We start from the raw sequence: 21,990 nt of genomic DNA on the forward strand, positions 1-21,990 counted from the left end.
AGTTCACACCCCCGATTTTGAAGTCAACGCACAGTCGCTACAGTCCCATTAGTTTTCTTTGTAGCCTCGTTTGAATGTTGCGGTTGCGCACACGTTATATGTGCGTGGCGTTTACATAATTTGAAAGCCTCGCCACGTCTTGTGACTAACTTGTGTACAAAGGGAAAGGGGGATACCTACTCAGTTGTACAACTGAATGCCTTTAACTGAAATGTGTCTGAATCAGAGAGGTGCTGGGGCCTGCCTTAATCGACATCCACGTCTTCGGTGCTCAGGGAACAGTGGGTTAACTGCCTTGCTCAGGGGCAACTGGCCCAAAGCTCTAAAGAACAGTGTGTTCGCAAGAATTGAGCAGAAGAGAAAATAATGATAATCGGCTTCTTGATATGCCACACTGGACAGGTGGATAGATTATCTTGGCAAAGTAGAAATGCTCACTAACAGGGATGTAAACAAATTTGTGGACAACATGTTAGAGAAATAAGATTTTTGTGCATATGGAACATCTTTTTCAGCTCATGAAATATGGGACCAACACTTTACATGTTGCATTCATATTTTTGTTCAGTGTACATTACACAAAATCTCCTAATATTGCTATCTTTTGAACTGAGTGCAGACTCTTTTAGAAAGAACAGTGTGTTAGCAAGAATAGAGAAGAGAAAATAATTACTTTATTCCATCTACATCACCTCAGTAAGGTAAATATTAAACTGTCCTGTTCTAGCCTAGGTTAACTGTCTCTCTAAAAACAGATTTACTCAAGCCTGTTTCAAATGACAAGTTAACAAAGGGTTAATGAGGGGTATGTGGTTAATTACCCTCTTACCCAAAGACACTTCACATGATAACTATAATATGTCAGATAAAGAAAAGTTCTCATATCCCCTGTGTACATCTCAAGCCACACTGCTACAATTTCTCCCCATTGTGGACACTCCTATGTCTGATAAGGTTACTCAGGAAGGAGAAGCTCTTGTAACATAGTTTGCACTTGAAGGGCCTCTCCTTGGTGTGAACGGTCTGGTGCTTCTTCACATAGCTCGCCTCAGCGAAGCGCTTCCCACACGTGGGGCAGGCATACGGCTTGTCGGCGTCCGACCTAATCCGTCCCATCCTGACCCTGTCTGTATTCATGGGGTAACCATGAGGTAGCTGAGGAAGGCTGGACCCAGGCTTGCTATGAACCCAGTCACCAGGCATTAGACAAGATCCTGAAGGAGAAGACAGACTTGCTGATAGACTACCACCAGGGGTGTCTCCCACCACTCTCTGTGAAGGCTGAAGCCCAAGGTGACCTGCTCTGTTCATCATGGATACTGTGGTGTTTGTATCATAGGAACAGGAAGGTCTATCTCTATCAGCCCCAGGCCCTGCTTCATCCTTGCACTGAGACTGTGAAGGGAAGGGTCTGGGCTGCAGACTGGATCCCTGACTGGAGCCTCTGTCTCTCTGATGACCACCAGGACTGTTGTTCAGTCCACCTGTCCACTGGTTGTGTTCGGTGTGGTGGTGGTGGAGTCTCGGGCCTTGGTGGTTGGGTCCTAGTCCTGACTCGGGAAGGAAGAGCAACGGCTCCTGATCCAGGGTTCTGATCCTGGGCCAGGGTTTGTGACCAGGTGCTTCAGAGGTCCAGTCTCTCCCGTCAGCAACACTGGACATCAGCAGGTCCTCATGGACCGCAGACTGTAAACACAAATTGTATAGAAGAGCATATAAAAGGTTTATATAAGAAACTCTTGCTGTAAACACAGAAACATGTAAAAAGTATATAACATGCCCACTCATGCCTTATTGCTATTATCAACTGGGTACAATGTAATTAGAACAGTAAAAATAAGTGATTTGTCATCCTCGTGGTATACTGTCTGATATAACATGGTGTTCAGCCAATCAGCATTCAGGGCTTGAACCACCCAGTTTTATAATAAAATGTAAACCACAGTCAAGCCCATCTCTAACACTGTGATTCAAGTACCAATATGGAGCCACTGGAGTTTATTATTAAAGAAAATCAGCAGACCACGTGTAACCACGCCAGCCCAGGACCTACACATCTGGCTTCTTCAGCTGTGGGATCATCTGAGACCAGCCATCCGGACAGCTGATGAAACTGTGGGTTGGCACAACCAAAGAATTTCTGCACAAACTGTCAGAAACCGTCTGAGGGAAGCTCATCTGCATGCTCTTCGTCCACACCAGGGTCTCAACCTGACTTCAGTGGGCAAATGCTCAGCTTCGATGGCCACTGGCATGCTAGAGAAGTATGCTCTTCACGAATTAATCGCTGTTTCAACTGTACTGGGCAGATGGCACACCAGATAGTGACTGGTTTTCTGATCCACGCCCCTACTTTTTTTTAAGGTATCTGTGACCAACAGATGCATATCTATATTCCTAGCAGTGTTGTAGTACCCGCGACCAGTCTCGAGACCACATTTTGAGTGGTTTTCTTGTCTCGGTGTGGGATACATTTGTACTCAGTCTTGACTCTGTCTCAGACAGTGAAGCCTTGTAATTTCCAGAGACCAGCAGAGTACCAAATTCATAATTATCAGCTTCCATTCAGTAAGTGCATAAAACAGGTTTGTTTCTGTATGATATGTTAGATTAAAGACAGACACAAATGTCAAGTTCAATAGCCATGTTCAAGCATTGTACAAGTCCCTACATATGGGGTCCGGGGAACAGCCCAGCTAGTCGATTACCTATCAACTAGACTCTGTAACATTATTGTTTCAATAGAAAGTGCAAACATAACAGCACAACATTAAGTTCTTAACAGTCAAGTCATAACAAATGAAAATGCATTACATTTCTTTTTTACTTCAGTTGTCCTCTTCCTGTTTTTAAAAAATATATATAACAGAGTTAACACAGTCCCTTGCCTGTTCGGTGGCTGACACAGCCGACCAACCCGGAAGTAAGTATGGGCTCTGACAGGGGTAGAGTTAGGGCCACAAGCTGGAGAGCTTGGTGGAGTAGATGCCTCACCCTCAGTTGGCTCATGTCTCAATTCTGCTCCCCTTTTCCCTCGGCCTGGACTGTGATCCAGTTCATCTAGGTGAGTGTATGGTGTGTTCTGGTTTGTTGTCTGCTTTCCTACATGCAGATCGACCCGATTACGACAATGGAGGGACCCACCAACATCCACCAGGTAAGAACGTGGTGCAACTCTCTGTAGACACGTGCCCAGCCTCAAGTCATATGTGGTCTCCCGGCAGTGGTTTCATCCTTATCGTTTCCCCCACCTCCAGCTCTGGTAGGTCTCGAGCAGTCCGGTCGTAGAAGCAGTTAGCGAGCTGCTTTCTGTGTTGCAGTTTGTCTGTAATGCCAACCATAACACAGGGCTCAAGTAGCTTGTTAGCTACAGGGATGGTAGTCTTCAGACAACTGGACAGAAGGCGTTGCGCTGGGCTGCTGTCCATGTTTTCAGTGTGTGTGTTCCTCCACTTTAAGATGGCTTTCCAGTGTTCATTGCTGTCACGCAAGGCCTTGCGTAACAGGTTTTTTGCAATTTTGACAGCTGACCCTGCCTTGCCATTGGGTGCCTTGGAGCGGTCACACTCCCATTGAGGTTAAACGCTTGAACTGTGCAGTGAATTGTGGGCCATTGTCCGTGATGACTTTGTCAGGCTGGCCTTGCAGCGCTTTATGGCCGTCTCTGCAGACAAGTCAGGGAGCAGTTACATTTCCCAAAAGTCAGAGGAGTGATCAACGATGATAGTCCATTTGTCTGTGGCTGAATAAATCCATGCTGACGATTTACCAGGCCCTTGATGGCAGTTCGTGCGACGACATGGTTTCCTTTTGCTGTTCATGAGCATACTCGTTGCATGTGGTACAGCTGCTGAGTCTTTAATTTCTACTTGCATGTTTGGCCAGTATAATGTTTTGCGTGCCTGGCGGTAGCATGCGTCAACTCCAACATAACTGGAGTGTATGCGGGTAAGCATCTCTGGATGTAGTGATTTGGGGATAATGGCCTTCTGACCTCCAAACAAGATGCCATTTTGCACACTGATCTCAACTCGAAATGTGTCTCCTCTTTCAGGTACGGCCAACCTGTGAGAACCATGGACTTCAGTGACTGTAGGTGTTCGTCCTTGTCAGTGTGTTGCCTGATCTGAGCTAGGCGGTGATCTGTGACGTTTAAGTAGTCTGCCTGATTGATCTGTTGAACATCAATGCCTGTACATTGCCTGTACATTGTGTTGTTGCCCTGCTCAGGGTGTTACTGATGTACATCTCTGGTCCTGGCTTGTAGACAACCATCAGGCTGTAGTTTTGCAGAGTCAGGGGCATGCTTTGAAGCCTATTAGGCACGTTGAGAGGTTTACTGAATATGGCAATGAGTGGTTTGTGGTCAGTTTCAGAGGTGACCAGCTCTTGACCATATAAGTAGTGATGGAAGCGCTGGCAGGAAAAGACGATGCTGAGGCACACTCTCAATTTGTGCATAGTTTTGTTTGTGGAGTGAGCACTCTCGAGGCAAACGCAACAGGATGGCCTGCATAAGGCAGCATCCAAGTCCACTTTGGCTGGAGTCACTCTGGATTGTGACATGCTTCGTAACGTCGTAGTAGTGCAACACTGACATGGATGAAGACAGAAATTATCTCCTGCCCTGCAGCCTTGTTTTTGGGTAGCCAGTGCCATGGTGTGTCTTTGTCCAGCAGCCGGTGCAGATGCTCACAGACTGCTGATAGGTGTGACATGAACTTTGCAAAACCGATGAGACACTGCACTCCTTTTGCATCAGACGGGTTTGGCATGTCGAGGATCGCTCTGACTTTGTCTGGATCCGGCTTCAGGGCTTTGGCCAACAGAATGTGGCCATGGAAGTGGACGTCTTTCTCCTTGAACTGCAGCTTCTTAAGGCCAAGGCGCAGCTTAACTGATCGGCAGCGCTCCATCAGTGCCAGGAACTTCACATTGTGATCGCATTCGGCTTCTTCATCTGTGTCACCACAGTCTACAACCAGGACATCATCAGCGATGGGTTCAATGCCCTTGAGCACAGCCAGTAACTCGTGCTCCTTGCGTTGATATACCTCAGGCGCCATGGAGACACCAAACGGGAGCTTGAGCCAGCGTTTCTGATCCTAGGGGGTCCAGAAGGTAGTCATGAAGCTGCCATCTTCGTCCAGCTTGCATTGCAGGATTGCATCTCGGGTGTCCACAAAGGTGAACATTCCGGCCTTGGGAGGCTTGTAGAGGCCATCCTCCAGTGTCGGCATGATGTAGTGGGAGCGTTTCAGTGCTTGGTTCAGATGCTTTGGGTCGATGCAGACCCTCAGCTTCTCTGGCTTTTTCACTATGACCATATTGCTGATCCAGTCAGTTGGTTCAGTCACAGATGTCATGTGGCCATCGACCTCATACTTGTCCAGCTGTGCCTTCACATCCAGTTTCATTGCAATGGGCACATTGCGAGGAGCACACTGGACTAGAGTGACGCTCTCATACAATTCAAAGTGTACTTCTCCAGGTACTGATTCAACAAGCCCGTTGAATACATTGTCATATCTGCTGAGTAGTTGAGGGGTCCTTGCTGGACAAGCTCCGTGATGTGCAGGTCATTTTGTACGGTGAACTGCATCCATCCCGGGCGTTCGCATGTAGAGCGTGAGAGGAGAGGATGTTGACTGGTTTTCACGATCTCAAACTCCAGCTATGGGTCTCAAAGATGCCCACAGAGCTCATTAGCTCTCCTGAGTACAGCTTTAGTCTAATATCGCTGGGCAAGAGATGTGTGTCAGATGCCAGGTTGATTTTTGTCTTTGTAGCTCATTACGTTGCACGTAGCACCGGAATCCAGTTGACATTGTTGCAGCTTGTTGTGTAATCGTAGTGCCACAAACCATTTCTTCCCTCTTGAGTGTACAGCCCCAATGGATTCATGCATGTCAATGTCACTTTCACTGTTCTGAACACTGAGTGACATCAACACAGTGAATCTTGCCCTCACTCACTCTTCTTTTGCTTTTGAGACACACTTTTGCAAAGCGATTATTAGTTCCACAAGCTCTGCATGGTTTTCCATAGGCAGGGCAGTGCTCTTTGTCTCTTGCGTGTGCATTTCCACAGTATTTGCATGCTATGGGCTGTCTGTGTTCACGGTTTGTGGTGAATTACTCTACCTCGATTGGTTTTGTCTGAATGTTTGCCTGGCAATAGCGTGAACAGTATCAACGTCGGTGCGTTGGGTTTCGATTTCCATTGCTCTCATTCTCATGTCAGTGACTTCGGCAGTGCGGCACATTTCAATGGCAGTTACTAATGTTAAGCCTCTCTCTCTTAGTAGACGCAGGCGCATGTCCTCATTTGCAATTCCCAGTACTATTTTTGTCACAAATCAGTTAATCTTTCAATCCCCTGTATTCACAAGTAGCGGCTCTTTCTCTCAAATGGTTTACAAAGTTGTTTACTGACTCACCCTCTTCCTGTTTGCAGCTTCCAAAAACGAACTGCTCCTAAATGACGTCCCTGGCAGGTTTGAAGTAATTATCCAATGCATCCAGTATGGCCTTTTCCATCACCCTGTTGTTGTGCTGTGTGGGGGAGATTGTGCAGGTAGATGTGCCGGGAATCGCTGCCCATTAAACTCCTCAGAGTTGCCGCTTGGACCTCGTTGGGTTTTTCATGTAGACCGGTCGCCAGCGCATAGTCCTCGAATTCATCCCTGAAGTTGTCCCAATTAGTATTCCAGTCCCCTGTGAGAACCATGGGTTTTGGTGGCAGAATGTTCACTGCCATAGCGATGGAATAGATCTCTTTGCCTTCAGCCATCGAGGTAGGTAGTGATGCTAACTAGCCAGCTAACAACGAGTTGATCAGTGGTGTGACGAACATTAGCAGTAGGAAACGGCGTGTGTAACTGCGCCTATACTGTACTTAGCTACAAAAATAACAAACGTGTGGTTTTTCGAGACACTTCTGATATCATACAGAAACATGGTATGTTAGATTAAAGAATAAAGACAGACACAAATGTCAAGTTCAATAGCCATGTTCAAGCATTGTACAAGTCCCTACATACGGGGTCCGGGGAACAGCCCAGCTAGTCGATTACCTATCAACTAGACTCTGTAACACGCTTTGCCAGGCCAAATATATACCCTCCTTTCTTGAAACATTAATACCTGCAGTCTTTATAGCTATTATAGACATGTTTGCGCAGTGGCGAACCTAGTGGACCTAGGCCTTCAGTGGCGAACCTATTGGACCTTCAGTGTGTGACAGGTTTGTGATGCTGAAAGGATAGCAATGGTAATACCAGCGCACTCATGTAGGAGTGCACTTTTGGGCATTTCGTATACTCTCTTCTTAATCCCCACTGATGCCTATTAAAGTCATGTAGTGGAAGTATACGACTTATCAGTTATGTAGTACAATAGAGAGATCATGCACAAAGTAGCCTACACAATCGCAAAGCATGTGAAATATATTCACAAGCACGCCGCACAGACTAGTTTCAGCAGGCAGCAAGAGCGTACAGCTCTCAACTGGTTTTGGCATGGAGCAGATCGCATAAGAATGACATCGGTAGCCTGTAGGGTAGGTAGGAAAGACGTTTCAACTTATGATCTACAAGTAAATGGGTATGCAAACCAGGTATTCAAAAAAGTATTGGTTAGTAGGCTATTTCTGATGCACAATTCAGTCATGCCCACCCAATCAGATTGAGCAAAAAAATAATACATTATTACTATTATTAAAAATACTCCTCACCTCATACTTTTTTGCGATTTTTCCCAGACCTCCAAAATGGTCTCAGGATGTGGTTTAAGCATTGTTGTGGACTAAGAACATACATTTTTTGTTGTTTTTCTGTTTAAAAAAAAACAGTGTGATTGAGAGTGCAAATCTGAAAAATATATAGGAATACTAATTAAAAACCATAGGAAAACATAGGGTGCCTTGCCTCCGCTGGGCAGGCCGTTTGGGAAAATTTGAGTATACCCACTTCTCCAAGCATCACTACTTAGGGCCGATGGAAAGACAGCAGTCACACACAGCATGATGTTAAAGATAAGCAGTCCATTCACACTGACATAATAAGCCAGTAGTTCCCAATCATAAGAGTACAAAAAAATAACCATTAGGCAAAGCATTTCCTCGTCGAAATGTACAACTACTACTTCCCATTGCAAAAACCATTTCACATTTATGTAACGGCTTTCCTCTTCCTCTTCATCCGAAGAGGAGGAGCATGGATTGAACCAAGACGCAGCGTTGTGATAAGACATGATATTTAATAAACAAAACAGAAAACACGACGAACACTTGAATAATTACAAAACAATAAACGACGTAGACAGACCTGGACGACGAACTTACATGAAACACGAAGAACGCATGAACAGGAAAAATGACTACATAAAACGAACGAACAAACAAAACCGAAACAGTCCCGTGTGGCGTAACATACACAGACACTGACACAGGAGACAACTACCCACAACAATCAATGTGAAAACACCTACCTTAATATGGCTCTCAATCAGAGGAAATGAAAACCACCTGCCTCTAATTGAGAGCCATATCAGGTCACCCTTAAACCAACATAGAAACACATAACATAGACTACCCACCCAAACTCACGCCCTGACCGTCAAACACATACAAAATAACAGAAAACCGGTCAGGAACGTGACATAACCCCCCCCTCAAGGTGCGTACTCCGAACGCACCACCAAAAGTCTAGGGGAGGGTCTGGGTGGGCGTCTGACCACGGTGGTGGCTCAGGCTCTGGGCGAGGTCCCCACCCCACCATAGTCAATCCCAGCTTACGTCTCCCCCTTAGAATGACCACCCTCATCTTACACCCACTTAATTTAACTGGTAACCTTAAGGGGCAGCACCGGGACAAGGGGCAGCACCGGGATAAGGTAGCTCAGGACAGAGATATAGCTCAGGACAGAGAGGTAGCTCAGGACAGAGAGGTAGCTCAGGACAGAGAGGTAGCTCAGGACAGAGAGGTAGGTCAGGATAGAGAGGTAGGTCAGGATAGAGGGGCAGGTCAGGATAGAGAGGCAACTCAGGATAGAGGGGCAACTCAGGATAGAGGGGCAACTCAGGATAGAGGGGCAACTCAGGATAGAGGGGCAACTCAGGATAGAGGGGCAACTCAGGATAGAGGGGCAACTCAGGATAGAGGGGCAACTCAGGATAGAGGGGCAACTCAGGATAGAGGGGCAACTCAGGATAGAGGGGCAACTCAGGATAGAGGGGCAACTCAGGATAGAGGGGCAACTCAGGATAGAGGGGCAACTCAGGATAGAGGGGCAACTCCGGACTGAAGGGCAGCTCCGGACAGAGAGACAGCTCTGGACTGAGGGGCAGCTCTGGATAAATGGCAGCTCTGGGCTGAGGGGCAGCTCATGACTGGCTGACGGCTCTGGACGCTCATGGCTAGCTGACGGCTCTGGACGCTCATGGCTAGCTGACGGCTCTCGACGCTCATGGCTAGCTGACGGCTCTCGACGCTCATGGCTAGCTGACGGCTCTCGACGCTCATGGCTGGCTGACGGCTCTCGACGCTCATGGCTGGCTGACGGCTCTCGACGCTCATGGCTGGCTGACGGCTCTCGACGCTCATGGCTGGCTGACGGCTCTCGACGCTCATGGCTGGCTGACGGCTCTGGACGCTCATGGCTGGCTGACGGCTCTGGACGCTCATGGCTGGCTGACGGCTCTGGACGCTCATGGCTGGCTGACGGCTCTGGACGCTCATGGCTGGCTGACGGCTCTGGACGCTCATGGCTGGCTGACGGCTCTGGACGCTCATGGCTGGCTGACGGCTCTGGACGCTCATGGCTGGCTGACGGCTCTGGACGCTCATGGCTGGCTGACGGCTCTGGACGCTCATGGCTGGCTGACGGCTCTGGACGCTCATGGCTGGCTGACGGCTCTGGACGCTCATGGCTGGCTGACGGCTCTGGACGCTCATGGCTGGCTGACGGCTCTGGACGCTCATGGCTCGCTGACGGCTCTGGACGCTCATGGCTCGCTGACGGCTCTGGACGCTCATGGCTCGCTGACGGCTCTGGACGCTCATGGCTGGCTGACGGCTCTGGACGCTCATGGCTCGCTGGCGGCTCTGGCAGATCCTGTCTGGTTGGCGGCTCTGGCAGATCCTGTCTGGTTGGCGGCTCTGGCAGATCCTGTCTGGTTGGCGGCTCTGGCAGATCCTGTCTGGTTGGCGGCTCTGGCAGATCCTGTCTGGTTGGCGGCTCTGGCAGATCCTGTCTGGTTGGCGGCTCTGGCAGATCCTGCCTGGTTGGCGGCTCTGGCAGATCCTGTCTGACTAACGGCTCTGACGGCTCGGGACAGACGGGCGGCTCTAATGGCTCGGGACAGATGGATGGCTCAGACGGCACTGGGGAGACGGATGGCTCAGATGGCGCTGGGGAGACGGATGGCTCAGATGGCGCTGGGGTGACGGATGGCTCAGATGGCGCTGGGGAGACGGATGGCTCAGATGGCGCTGGGGTGACGGATGGCTCAGATGGCGCTGGGGAGACGGATGGCTCAGATGGCGCTGGGGAGACGGATGGCTCTGGCCGGATGAGGCGCACTGTAGGCCTGGTGCGTGGTGCCGGAACTGGAGGCACCGGGCTAAGGACACGCACCTTCAGGCTAGTGCGGGGAGCAGGGACAGGGCACACTGGACTCTCAAAACGCACTATGGACCTGGTGCGTGGTACCGGCACTGGTGGCACCGGGCTGAGGGCACGCACATCAGGACGAGTACGGGGAGAAGGAACAGTGTGAACAGGGCTCTGGAGACGCACAGGTGGCTTAGTGCGTGGTGCTGGAACTGGAGGCACGCACCATAGGGAGAGTGCGTGGAGGAGGAACAGGGCTCTGGAAACGCACTGGAAGCCTGGTGCGTGGAGTAGGCACTGGTGGTACTGGGCTGGGGCGGGGAGGTGGCGCCGGAAATACCGGACCGTGCAGGCGTACTGGCTCCCTTGAGCATTGAGCCTGCCCAACCTTACCTGGTTGAATGCTCCCCGTTGCCCGACCAGTGCGGGGAGGTGGAATAACCCGCACCGGGCTATGTAGGCGAACCGGGGACACCATGCGTAAGGCTGGTGCCATGTAAGCCGGCCCGAGGAGACGTACTGGTGGCCAGATATGTAGGGCCGGCTTCATGACATCAATACTCAATCTAGCCCTACCAGTGCGGGGAGGTGGAATAACCCGCACCGGGCTATGAACACGTACAGGAGACACCGTGCGCTCTACTGCGTAACACGGTGTCTGCCCGTACTCCCGCTCTCCACGGTTAGCCTGGGAAGTGGGCGCAGGTCTCCTACCTGCCCTTGGCCCACTACCTCTTAGCCCCCCCCCCCAAGAAATTTTTGGGGTTTCTTCGCGGGCTTCCAGCCACGTCTCCTTGCTGCCTCCTCATACCACCGCTCCTGGGCTCTCGCTGCTTCCATCTCCTCACGAGCGCGGCGATATTCCCCAATATGAGCCCAGTGCCCTTTTCCCTCCAATACTTCCTCCCAAGTCCACGAGTCCTGATTACTTGGTCGCTGCTCGTAGTCACACTGCTTGGTCCCGGTGGTTCGGTTGGTGGTTCTGTAACGGCTTTCCTCTTCCTCTTCATCCGAAGAGGAGGAGCATGGATTGAACCAAGACGCAGCGTTGTGATAAGACATGATATTTAATAAACAAAACAGAAAACAAGACGAACACTTGAATAATTACAAAACAATAAACGACGTAGACAGACCTGGACGACGAACTTACATGAAACACGAAGAACGCATGAACAGGAAAAATGACTACATAAAACGAACGAACAAACAAAACCGAAACAGTCCCGTGTGGCGTAACATACACAGACACTGACACAGGAGACAACTACCCACAACAATCAATGTGAAAACACCTACCTTAATATGGCTCTCAATCAGAGGAAATGAAAACCACCTGCCTCTAATTGAGAGCCATATCAGGTCACCCTTAAACCAACATAGAAACACATAACATAGACTACCCACCCAAACTCACGCCCTGACCGTCAAACACATACAAAATAACAGAAAACCGGTCAGGAACGTGACATAACCCCCCCCTCAAGGTGCGTACTCCGAACGCACCACCAAAAGTCTAGGGGAGGGTCTGGGTGGGCGTCTGACCACGGTGGTGGCTCAGGCTCTGGGCGAGGTCCCCACCCCACCATAGTCAATCCCAGCTTACGTCTCCCCCTTAGAATGACCACCCTCATCTTACACCCACTTAATTTAACTGGTAACCTTAAGGGGCAGCACCGGGACAAGGGGCAGCACCGGGATAAGGTAGCTCAGGACAGAGATATAGCTCAGGACAGAGAGGTAGCTCAGGACAGAGAGGTAGCTCAGGACAGAGAGGTAGCTCAGGACAGAGAGGTAGGTCAGGATAGAGAGGTAGGTCAGGATAGAGGGGCAGGTCAGGATAGAGAGGCAACTCAGGATAGAGGGGCAACTCAGGATAGAGGGGCAACTCAGGATAGAGGGGCAACTCAGGATAGAGGGGCAACTCAGGATAGAGGGGCAACTCAGGATAGAGGGGCAACTCAGGATAGAGGGGCAACTCAGGATAGAGGGGCAACTCAGGATAGAGGGGCAACTCAGGATAGAGGGGCAACTCAGGATAGAGGGGCAACTCAGGATAGAGGGGCAACTCAGGATAGAGGGGCAACTCAGGATAGAGGGGCAACTCAGGATAGAGGGGCAACTCCGGACTGAAGGGCAGCTCCGGACAGAGAGACAGCTCTGGACTGAGGGGCAGCTCTGGATAAATGGCAGCTCTGGGCTGAGGGGCAGCTCATGACTGGCTGACGGCTCTGGACGCTCATGGCTAGCTGACGGCTCTGGACGCTCATGGCTAGCTGACGGCTCTCGACGCTCATGGCTAGCTGACGGCTCTCGACGCTCATGGCTGGCTGACGGCTCTCGACGCTCATGGCTGGCTGACGGCTCTCGACGCTCATGGCTGGCTGACGGCTCTCGACGCTCATGGCTGGCTGACGGCTCTCGACGCTCATGGCTGGCTGACGGCTCTCGACGCTCATGGCTGGCTGACGGCTCTGGACGCTCATGGCTGGCTGACGGCTCTGGACGCTCATGGCTGGCTGACGGCTCTGGACGCTCATGGCTGGCTGACGGCTCTGGACGCTCATGGCTGGCTGACGGCTCTGGACGCTCATGGCTGGCTGACGGCTCTGGACGCTCATGGCTGGCTGACGGCTCTGGACGCTCATGGCTGGCTGACGGCTCTGGACGCTCATGGCTGGCTGACGGCTCTGGACGCTCATGGCTGGCTGACGGCTCTGGACGCTCATGGCTGGCTGACGGCTCTGGACGCTCATGGCTGGCTGACGGCTCTGGACGCTCATGGCTGGCTGACGGCTCTGGACGCTCATGGCTCGCTGACGGCTCTGGACGCTCATGGCTCGCTGACGGCTCTGGACGCTCATGGCTCGCTGACGGCTCTGGACGCTCATGGCTGGCTGACGGCTCTGGACGCTCATGGCTCGCTGGCGGCTCTGGCAGATCCTGTCTGGTTGGCGGCTCTGGCAGATCCTGTCTGGTTGGCGGCTCTGGCAGATCCTGTCTGGTTGGCGGCTCTGGCAGATCCTGTCTGGTTGGCGGCTCTGGCAGATCCTGTCTGGTTGGCGGCTCTGGCAGATCCTGTCTGGTTGGCGGCTCTGGCAGATCCTGCCTGGTTGGCGGCTCTGGCAGATCCTGTCTGACTAACGGCTCTGACGGCTCGGGACAGACGGGCGGCTCTAATGGCTCGGGACAGATGGATGGCTCAGACGGCACTGGGGAGACGGATGGCTCAGATGGCGCTGGGGAGACGGATGGCTCAGATGGCGCTGGGGTGACGGATGGCTCAGATGGCGCTGGGGAGACGGATGGCTCAGATGGCGCTGGGGTGACGGATGGCTCAGATGGCGCTGGGGAGACGGATGGCTCAGATGGCGCTGGGGAGACGGATGGCTCTGGCCGGATGAGGCGCACTGTAGGCCTGGTGCGTGGTGCCGGAACTGGAGGCACCGGGCTAAGGACACGCACCTTCAGGCTAGTGCGGGGAGCAGGGACAGGGCACACTGGACTCTCAAAACGCACTATGGACCTGGTGCGTGGTACCGGCACTGGTGGCACCGGGCTGAGGGCACGCACATCAGGACGAGTACGGGGAGAAGGAACAGTGTGAACAGGGCTCTGGAGACGCACAGGTGGCTTAGTGCGTGGTGCTGGAACTGGAGGCACGCACCATAGGGAGAGTGCGTGGAGGAGGAACAGGGCTCTGGAAACGCACTGGAAGCCTGGTGCGTGGAGTAGGCACTGGTGGTACTGGGCTGGGGCGGGGAGGTGGCGCCGGAAATACCGGACCGTGCAGGCGTACTGGCTCCCTTGAGCATTGAGCCTGCCCAACCTTACCTGGTTGAATGCTCCCCGTTGCCCGACCAGTGCGGGGAGGTGGAATAACCCGCACCGGGCTATGTAGGCGAACCGGGGACACCATGCGTAAGGCTGGTGCCATGTAAGCCGGCCCGAGGAGACGTACTGGTGGCCAGATATGTAGGGCCGGCTTCATGACATCAATACTCAATCTAGCCCTACCAGTGCGGGGAGGTGGAATAACCCGCACCGGGCTATGAACACGTACAGGAGACACCGTGCGCTCTACTGCGTAACACGGTGTCTGCCCGTACTCCCGCTCTCCACGGTTAGCCTGGGAAGTGGGCGCAGGTCTCCTACCTGCCCTTGGCCCACTACCTCTTAGCCCCCCCCCCCAAGAAATTTTTGGGGTTTCTTCGCGGGCTTCCAGCCACGTCTCCTTGCTGCCTCCTCATACCACCGCTCCTGGGCTCTCGCTGCTTCCATCTCCTCACGAGCGCGGCGATATTCCCCAATATGAGCCCAGTGCCCTTTTCCCTCCAATACTTCCTCCCAAGTCCACGAGTCCTGATTACTTGGTCGCTGCTCGTAGTCACACTGCTTGGTCCCGGTGGTTCGGTTGGTGGTTCTGTAACGGCTTTCCTCTTCCTCTTCATCCGAAGAGGAGGAGCATGGATTGAACCAAGACGCAGCGTTGTGATAAGACATGATATTTAATAAACAAAACAGAAAACAAGACGAACACTTGAATAATTACAAAACAATAAACGACGTAGACAGACCTGGACGACGAACTTACATGAAACACGAAGAACGCATGAACAGGAAAAATGACTACATAAAACGAACGAACAAACAAAACCGAAACAGTCCCGTGTGGCGTAACATACACAGACACTGACACAGGAGACAACTACCCACAACAATCAATGTGAAAACACCTACCTTAATATGGCTCTCAATCAGAGGAAATGAAAACCACCTGCCTCTAATTGAGAGCCATATCAGGTCACCCTTAAACCAACATAGAAACACATAACATAGACTACCCACCCAAACTCACGCCCTGACCGTCAAACACATACAAAATAACAGAAAACCGGTCAGGAACGTGACAATTTAACACAAAGTAACCGATGAACTAAAGTTTAAATGCAACAATGTTTCACACACAAGTTATTTTCAAAGAAATGGCTAAGAAAAGCAAGTGAGCTCCAATAAAAAACTGTTCCACTCACCAGATGATGATCATTTGAAACTTAACTTCTTGTTGAAAGTTATTCTTGAAAAGTGAGAAGCTTACAAATTAGCAACAACATCTTCAATAACAATGCTGCAGCCACTGCAAACTAGCCTACAACAAAAGATAGCTGGCTAGACCGTGAGAACTACTGCTCCCTATTCTGCAGTGACCTGCTGGCCTTTGAGAAGGCAGACGTTTCCATACGTTTTTTTGTAAAAACAGTCCCACCCATTACAATTCAAAATGTGATTGGTTGATTCCACTGTCACGCCAAAATGTAGTTGAATAGCAGATCCTTTCTGTCTAGCTTCTGGTGGCCTAGCCAATGGCTTACTGAGCTAGCTAGATTTATCTCCCCAGAGACCACCAAAGAAAAATCCTGCTTGGATATTTTTTTCTCTTCAGTGTTAACCGTTTCCTTTCCAACAAAAATGTAATAGATTATATCAATATCATTGAAAAGAATGTAATTAGAATTATTATTATCATTATAAATATGTTATAAATACTCGGGGGCTCCCGAGAGGCGCAGCAGTCTTAGGCACTGCAACTCAGTGCTTGAGGCATCACTGCAGACACCCTGGTTCAATTCCAGGCTGTATCACAACCGGCCGTGATTGGGAGTCCTATAGGGCGGTGCACAATTGGCCCAGTGTCATCCGGGTTTGGCCATAATTGTAAATAAGGGATACGTTCTTAACTGCCTTGCCTAGTTAAACAAAGGTTCAATCTAAAAAATCCTTAGGCGTAGAAGGTCCTCATTGTTTGGGTTAGTAATAATTTGTAGAGTGGCTCTATTTTCCCTCAGCAGGCATTTTTTTTCACCTTTTCTGAATGTCTAAAGAATCCACATGTTCTTCTGAAATATGAACACAGAAATACTGGATATTTTGAACTCTTACAATGGTGGAGATTTGACAAAATTACAATCATGGTGTTGAATTGGACTCCAATTTTTCTGGTCTTGATTCGGACTCAATATTCTACGGTCTTTCTCCGGTTCTCCGGTCTCGCTTTAGGTGGTCTAGAACACAACACTGATTCCTAGTCATGTGAAATCCTTAGATTAGGGACTAACACATTTATTTATATTAACTGATTTCCTTATATAAACTTTCAGTAAAATCTTGTTGCGTTTATTTTTATTCAGTGTAGAATAACTTCTGTAAATCTGGTAACCTCACTTTGATAAAATAAATTTTGGAAAAGGTTCAAAATTACACATTACTATTTTATTTAATGTAAACATGAATTAAGGCACTATCATTTCCTTATTATAAAACACCAGCATCAACCTGAAAGGGGCAAAGTTTGTCACTCTTCATCAGTGAAGCATTTGTACAGACACCATCCCCATATCATGTACTCTGCCTCATCATACTCATTCTTTCCTCAGTTCACCTCATCCAGTTCCCTACTACATCCTAAACCAACAGAATGAACTACAAACTAACTAGTACTACATTACATGTCACTATACTCTATACATGGGCTGTGTGCATTTTCTGCTGGTGTATCCTGAGAGAGCTCCTCTCTGAGAACCTCTTCCCGCAGTGCGTACAGGCGAACGGCCTTTCTCCCGTGTGGACCTTCAGGTGCCTCTTCAGCTGGGGCTGGCGGGAGAAGCTCTTCTCACACTGGGGGCAGCTGTAGGGTTTCTCCCCTGTGTGGACTCTCTGGTGCCTCTTCAGGTGGCCAGCCTGGGCAAAGCGCATGTGACACTGGCTACAGCTGAACGGTTTCTCTCCCGTGTGCATCCTCTGGTGGATCTCCACGTGTTTGGGGAAACTGAAGGCTTTCCCACAGAATGAACACGGGAAGCGTTTCTCTTTGCCACCGGATCTACTAATAGCGTTACTACTACTTGTCAATGGGCTTGTGTAGCTATTTAGTGTTGAGACACTGGTATTGTCTGAGGTCTGGTTTAACATTAGGAGAGTGTGAGGCGGATGAAGGCCAGGGAGTGTCTGTGTTGTCACAGGGTCCATGTTCCAGTTGATAGATCCTATATAAGGCAGGCTGAAGGCAGCACCTGTTAGAGGGTTAAGCTGAGGCACCATCAGTCTCTGTGAATCACAACTATAGGAGCAGGACGGAGCATCGCTAGCCGAGTCTGTGTCTGTTCTCTTTCGCTGCATACGGACGCCTCCCCGTCCCCGCAGACCAAATCTACACCTCGCCCTGGTCTCAGCCAGTCTGTTGTCATGGAGACTAAATTCAGTTGGTGTTTTGTGTTCGACTGTCTGTTTCTGGTTGTAGTTAACAGTGTTGTTCCCCAGCCCAGAGTTGAGGACGCTGTCCCATCCACTGACCTCGCCTCTGGTCCTGGCCTGCTCAGTGATGTCATCCCCTCGGCCCTTGGCTGCACCAGTCTGGGTTTGGGAATCGAAGATGGCCGCACGGTCTCCTCTTTTAGCCTCCATCCAATCACCTGCAGGAAGAGGTTCGAAAATAGACTTTACAAATATGGAAGAGAACACTACATATGGATTTGTTTGTTGTCAATTACCTGGTCAAGTTCATACATGATGTGTTTTTGTATGTAAACATAAGTTTTATTGATTTCATTTTTTGAATTAAGAAAAATAATAGCCAGGCGCATCACTATTCCCATTGAAGATCTATTACTGTATGTGGGCTATATGTATTTTGAAGATCTATTACTGTATGTAGGCTATATGCATTTCTTCCTTACCTTGCTCCCCCATCTTTAGTCCACTCAGCAGATCAATGCTCTCTGGTCCGTCTTCTATTGTCTCCTCTTTGACTAGCAGCAGATCAGGCTTCCCATCCTCCATGTCTATTGACTGTAAGAGATACAGTGTGAGAGGATGTTGGATCAAGAAATCTAGGTAACACTTTACTTGACACCTAGCATCATAACACGGTCATAACCGTGTCATGTTATAACAGCTGACATGACAAATTATGGTCATAACACTGTCATAGCACATACTTAGACCTCTTGTGACATATTGCATTATTTTATGGCTGGTTATGGCACCTAAATAAGAGTATCAAAACACACAAATCCTACCTAGAACATTTTCTGAAATTGACCAAATTAAATTATTATTGTAATTGCGCACACATTGATGTCAGACATGTACCTTCCCCAATGTGCTGTTGCTGATGACTGGGATGAATACAGGAGCAGATTTTAGGAGCAGAACAAGACACCCTCTTTTTGACTGATGACTGACATAAGGGCATGTACGTGATAGGCCTATCTGGCTTATTTGATGGTCATTAAGCTTCTTGTCATTGTATTTTCTTAGTCCAAGTAAAGTGACACACGATGGTCATAATGCCTCATGACAGTGTCAGTGTATTTTCTACAAGTTTCTTAAAACAAAAATATGACAAAGGATGTACGAAAACGTTCAAAAAGAAACTTGGCAAACCTGACAAAAAACACAGTTGAATAAATGTGGGGTTTTACATTTATGTGCCATACAATCATGTAATATGTCAGGTGTAAATATGTGTCATGACAGTGTTATGGCCATATGACAAGTTATGTCAGCTGTTATGACATATTACATAGATATGACCATGTTATAACGTTACGATGCTAGGTGTCAAGTAAAGTGTAACCAAAACATTATATATTTGCATCCTGCTATTGAGTATCTTCTGATTTCGCAATGAGGGATTGCTATGCAAACATGTTAGTTGATTGGTTTATTTGACACTCTTTAATGGTTTGATAATAGACAAAATGAATCAATACCTGAGACCGTATCTACAGAGTATCTCAGAGTAGAAGTGCTGATTGACTTGTCGACATAATGAATAAAACTATGATCTAAAAGGCAAAACTGATACTAGATCAACACTCCTACTCTGAGAGGCTTTGTGGATACAGGCCCTGAACTAATACCATTCAGACAGTAGTTTAGTGGGCTCACCTCAGTGAGACTGTGTGTGGTCCTGTGCTGCTCAGCTGGTTCCTCTGTGGATTCAGGAGGAGGTGTAGTCTGGTTGTCCTCCATGACCATGGTCCCCTCAGGGTTCCCCAGACCCTCCTCATACCCCTCCTCCTTCACCAGCAGCACCTCTGGAGCCTCCTCCTCCTGGAAGAGATAGGTGATACAGATTACCCATCCCCACTACGTTTGAGTCCTATATGGTAGTTACAGAATTACTTTGTTCTTAAATACATCATGGTGGACAGCTGTGATAAATAAAGTCATCATCAACCAAATTGGACAACTGTTTTGACTTGTACAGTAGGTGTTTGCTAGTGTGTAGGTATATTTAGTAAGTCTATAATGGATATAAAGCGCTGTCAGGTGTATGCAGAATAGGGTGAGATCAGATATGATGTATACTAAAGATGTGGACACCAAGGAACTTGAAGCTCTCAACCTGCTCCACTACAGTTCCGTCGATGAGAATTGGGGCATGCTCGGCCCTCCTTTTCCTGTAGTCCACGATCATCTCCTTTGTCTTGATCACGTTGAGGGAGAGGTTGTTGTCTCTGACCTCCTCCCTGTAGGCTGTCTCATCATTGTCGGTGATCAGACCTACCACTGTTGTCGTCAGCAAACTTAATGATGGTGTTGGAGTCGTGCTTGACCATGCAGTCATGGGTGAACAGGGAGTACAGCACGCACCCCTGAGGGGCCACCGTGTTGAGGATCAGTGTGGCAAATATGTTGTTACCTACCCTTACCACCTGGGGGCGGCCCGTCTGGAAGTCCAGGATCCAGTTGCAGAGGGAGGTGTTTAGTCCCAGAGTCCTTAGCTTAGTGATGAGCTTTGAGGGCTCTATGGTGTTGAATGCTAAGCTGTAGTCAATGAATAGCATTCTCACGTATGTGTTCCTATTGTGCAGGTAGGAAAGGGCAGTGTGGAGTGCAATAGAGATTGCCTCATCTGTGGATCTGTTGGTGCGGTATGCAAATTGAAGTGGGTCTAGGGTTTCTGGGATAATGGTGTTGATGTGAGCCATGACCAGCCTTTGAAAGCACTTCATGGCTACAGACGTGAGTGCTATGGGTCGGTAGTCATTTAGGCAGGTTACCTTGGTGTTCTTGGGCACAGGGACTATGGTGATCTACTTGAAACATGTTGGTATTACAGAATCTGTCAGGGACAGGTTGAAAATGTCAGTGAAGACTTGCCAGTTGGTCAGCGCATCCTCGGAGTACATGTCTTGCTAATCGGTCTGGCTCTGCGGCGTTGTGAATGTTGACCTGTTTAAAGGTCTTACTCATATTGGCTACGGAGTGTGTGATCACACAGTCGTCTGGAACAGCTGGTGCTCTCATGCTTGCCTCCAAGCGTGCAACGAAGTAATTTAGCTCGTCTGGTAGGCTCGTGTCACTGGGCGGCTCGTGGCTGTGCTTCCCTTTGTTGTCCGTAAGAGTTTGCAAGCTCTGACGAGCGTCCAAGCCGGTATAGTAGGATTCAATCTTAGTCCTTCCTGTATTGTTGCCTGTAATCCATGGCTTCTGGTTGGGGTATGTACGTACGGTCACTGTGGGGACGAAGTCAGATGTACTTATTGATGAAGCCAGTGACTGATGTGGTGTACTCCTCAATGCCGGAAGAATCCCTGAACATATTCAAGTCTGAGCTAGCAAAACAGTCCTGTAGCTTAAGCATCTGCATCTTCTGACCACTTCCATATTGAGCGAGTCACTGGTACTTCCTTCTTTCGTTTTTGCTTGCAAACAGCAATCAGGAGGATAGAATTATGGTCAGATTTGTCAAGTGGAGGGCGAGGGAGAGCTTTGTACACGTCTCTGTGTGTGGAGTATAGGTGGTCTAGAGTTTTTATTTTTTACATTTCTTTCTTTGGTTGCACATGTAACACGCTCTTAGAAATTAGGTAAAACAGATTTAAGGTTCCCTGCATTAAAGTCCCCGGCCACAAGGACTGCCGCCTCTGGATGAGCATTTTCTTGTTTGCTTATGGCCATATACAACTTGTTGAGTGTGGTCTTAGTTTGGTTTGTGGTGGTAAATAGACAGCTACAAAAAATATAGATAGACTCTCTTGGTAAATAGTGCTTATCATGATACTCTACCTCAGGCGAGCAAAACCTCAAGACTTCCTTAATATTATATTTTGTGCACCAGCAATTATTGACAAATAGACCGAGACCCCTTGTCTTTACCGGAGGCAGCTTTTCTATCTTGCCAATGCCCGGAAAACCCAGTCGTTCAACCATGACTTGGTGAAACATAAGATATATTACAGTTATTGTCCCTTGGGTAGAATAGTCTTGATCGGAGCTCATCTAGTTAATTATCCAATGATTGCACGTTGGCTAATAGGACTGATGGTAGGCGGGGGATTACTCACTCGCTGTCAGATTCTTACAAGGA

The 21,990-nt window shown here is 49.1% G+C and overlaps 1 protein-coding gene across 2 annotated transcripts in view; it reads right to left on the reverse strand.

The window, feature by feature from the left end:
• Positions 1-642: 642 nt before the first annotated feature.
• The window catches only part of LOC129841199 (zinc finger protein 16-like), a 31,776-nt gene continuing 10,428 nt past the window's right edge, over positions 643-21,990 (reverse strand). Inside the window, exons 3-6 of one of the 2 annotated variants that reach the window (XM_055909362.1) lie at positions 19,563-19,727; positions 18,347-18,458; positions 17,964-18,082; positions 643-1,686 (exon numbers count right to left, since the gene is read on the reverse strand). In XM_055909362.1, the coding sequence (XP_055765337.1) occupies positions 913-1,686; positions 17,964-18,082; positions 18,347-18,458; positions 19,563-19,727 (1,170 nt within the window). In that variant the 3' untranslated portion in view covers positions 643-912. Of the gene's footprint in view, positions 1,687-15,102; positions 18,083-18,346; positions 18,459-19,562; positions 19,728-21,990 lie in introns of those variants that run through there. The other variant, XM_055909361.1, reaches the window with a different exon arrangement.

This window comes from Salvelinus fontinalis, chromosome 42, assembly GCF_029448725.1.
Source record: "Salvelinus fontinalis isolate EN_2023a chromosome 42, ASM2944872v1, whole genome shotgun sequence".
Classification (NCBI taxonomy): Eukaryota; Metazoa; Chordata; class Actinopteri; order Salmoniformes; family Salmonidae; genus Salvelinus; species Salvelinus fontinalis.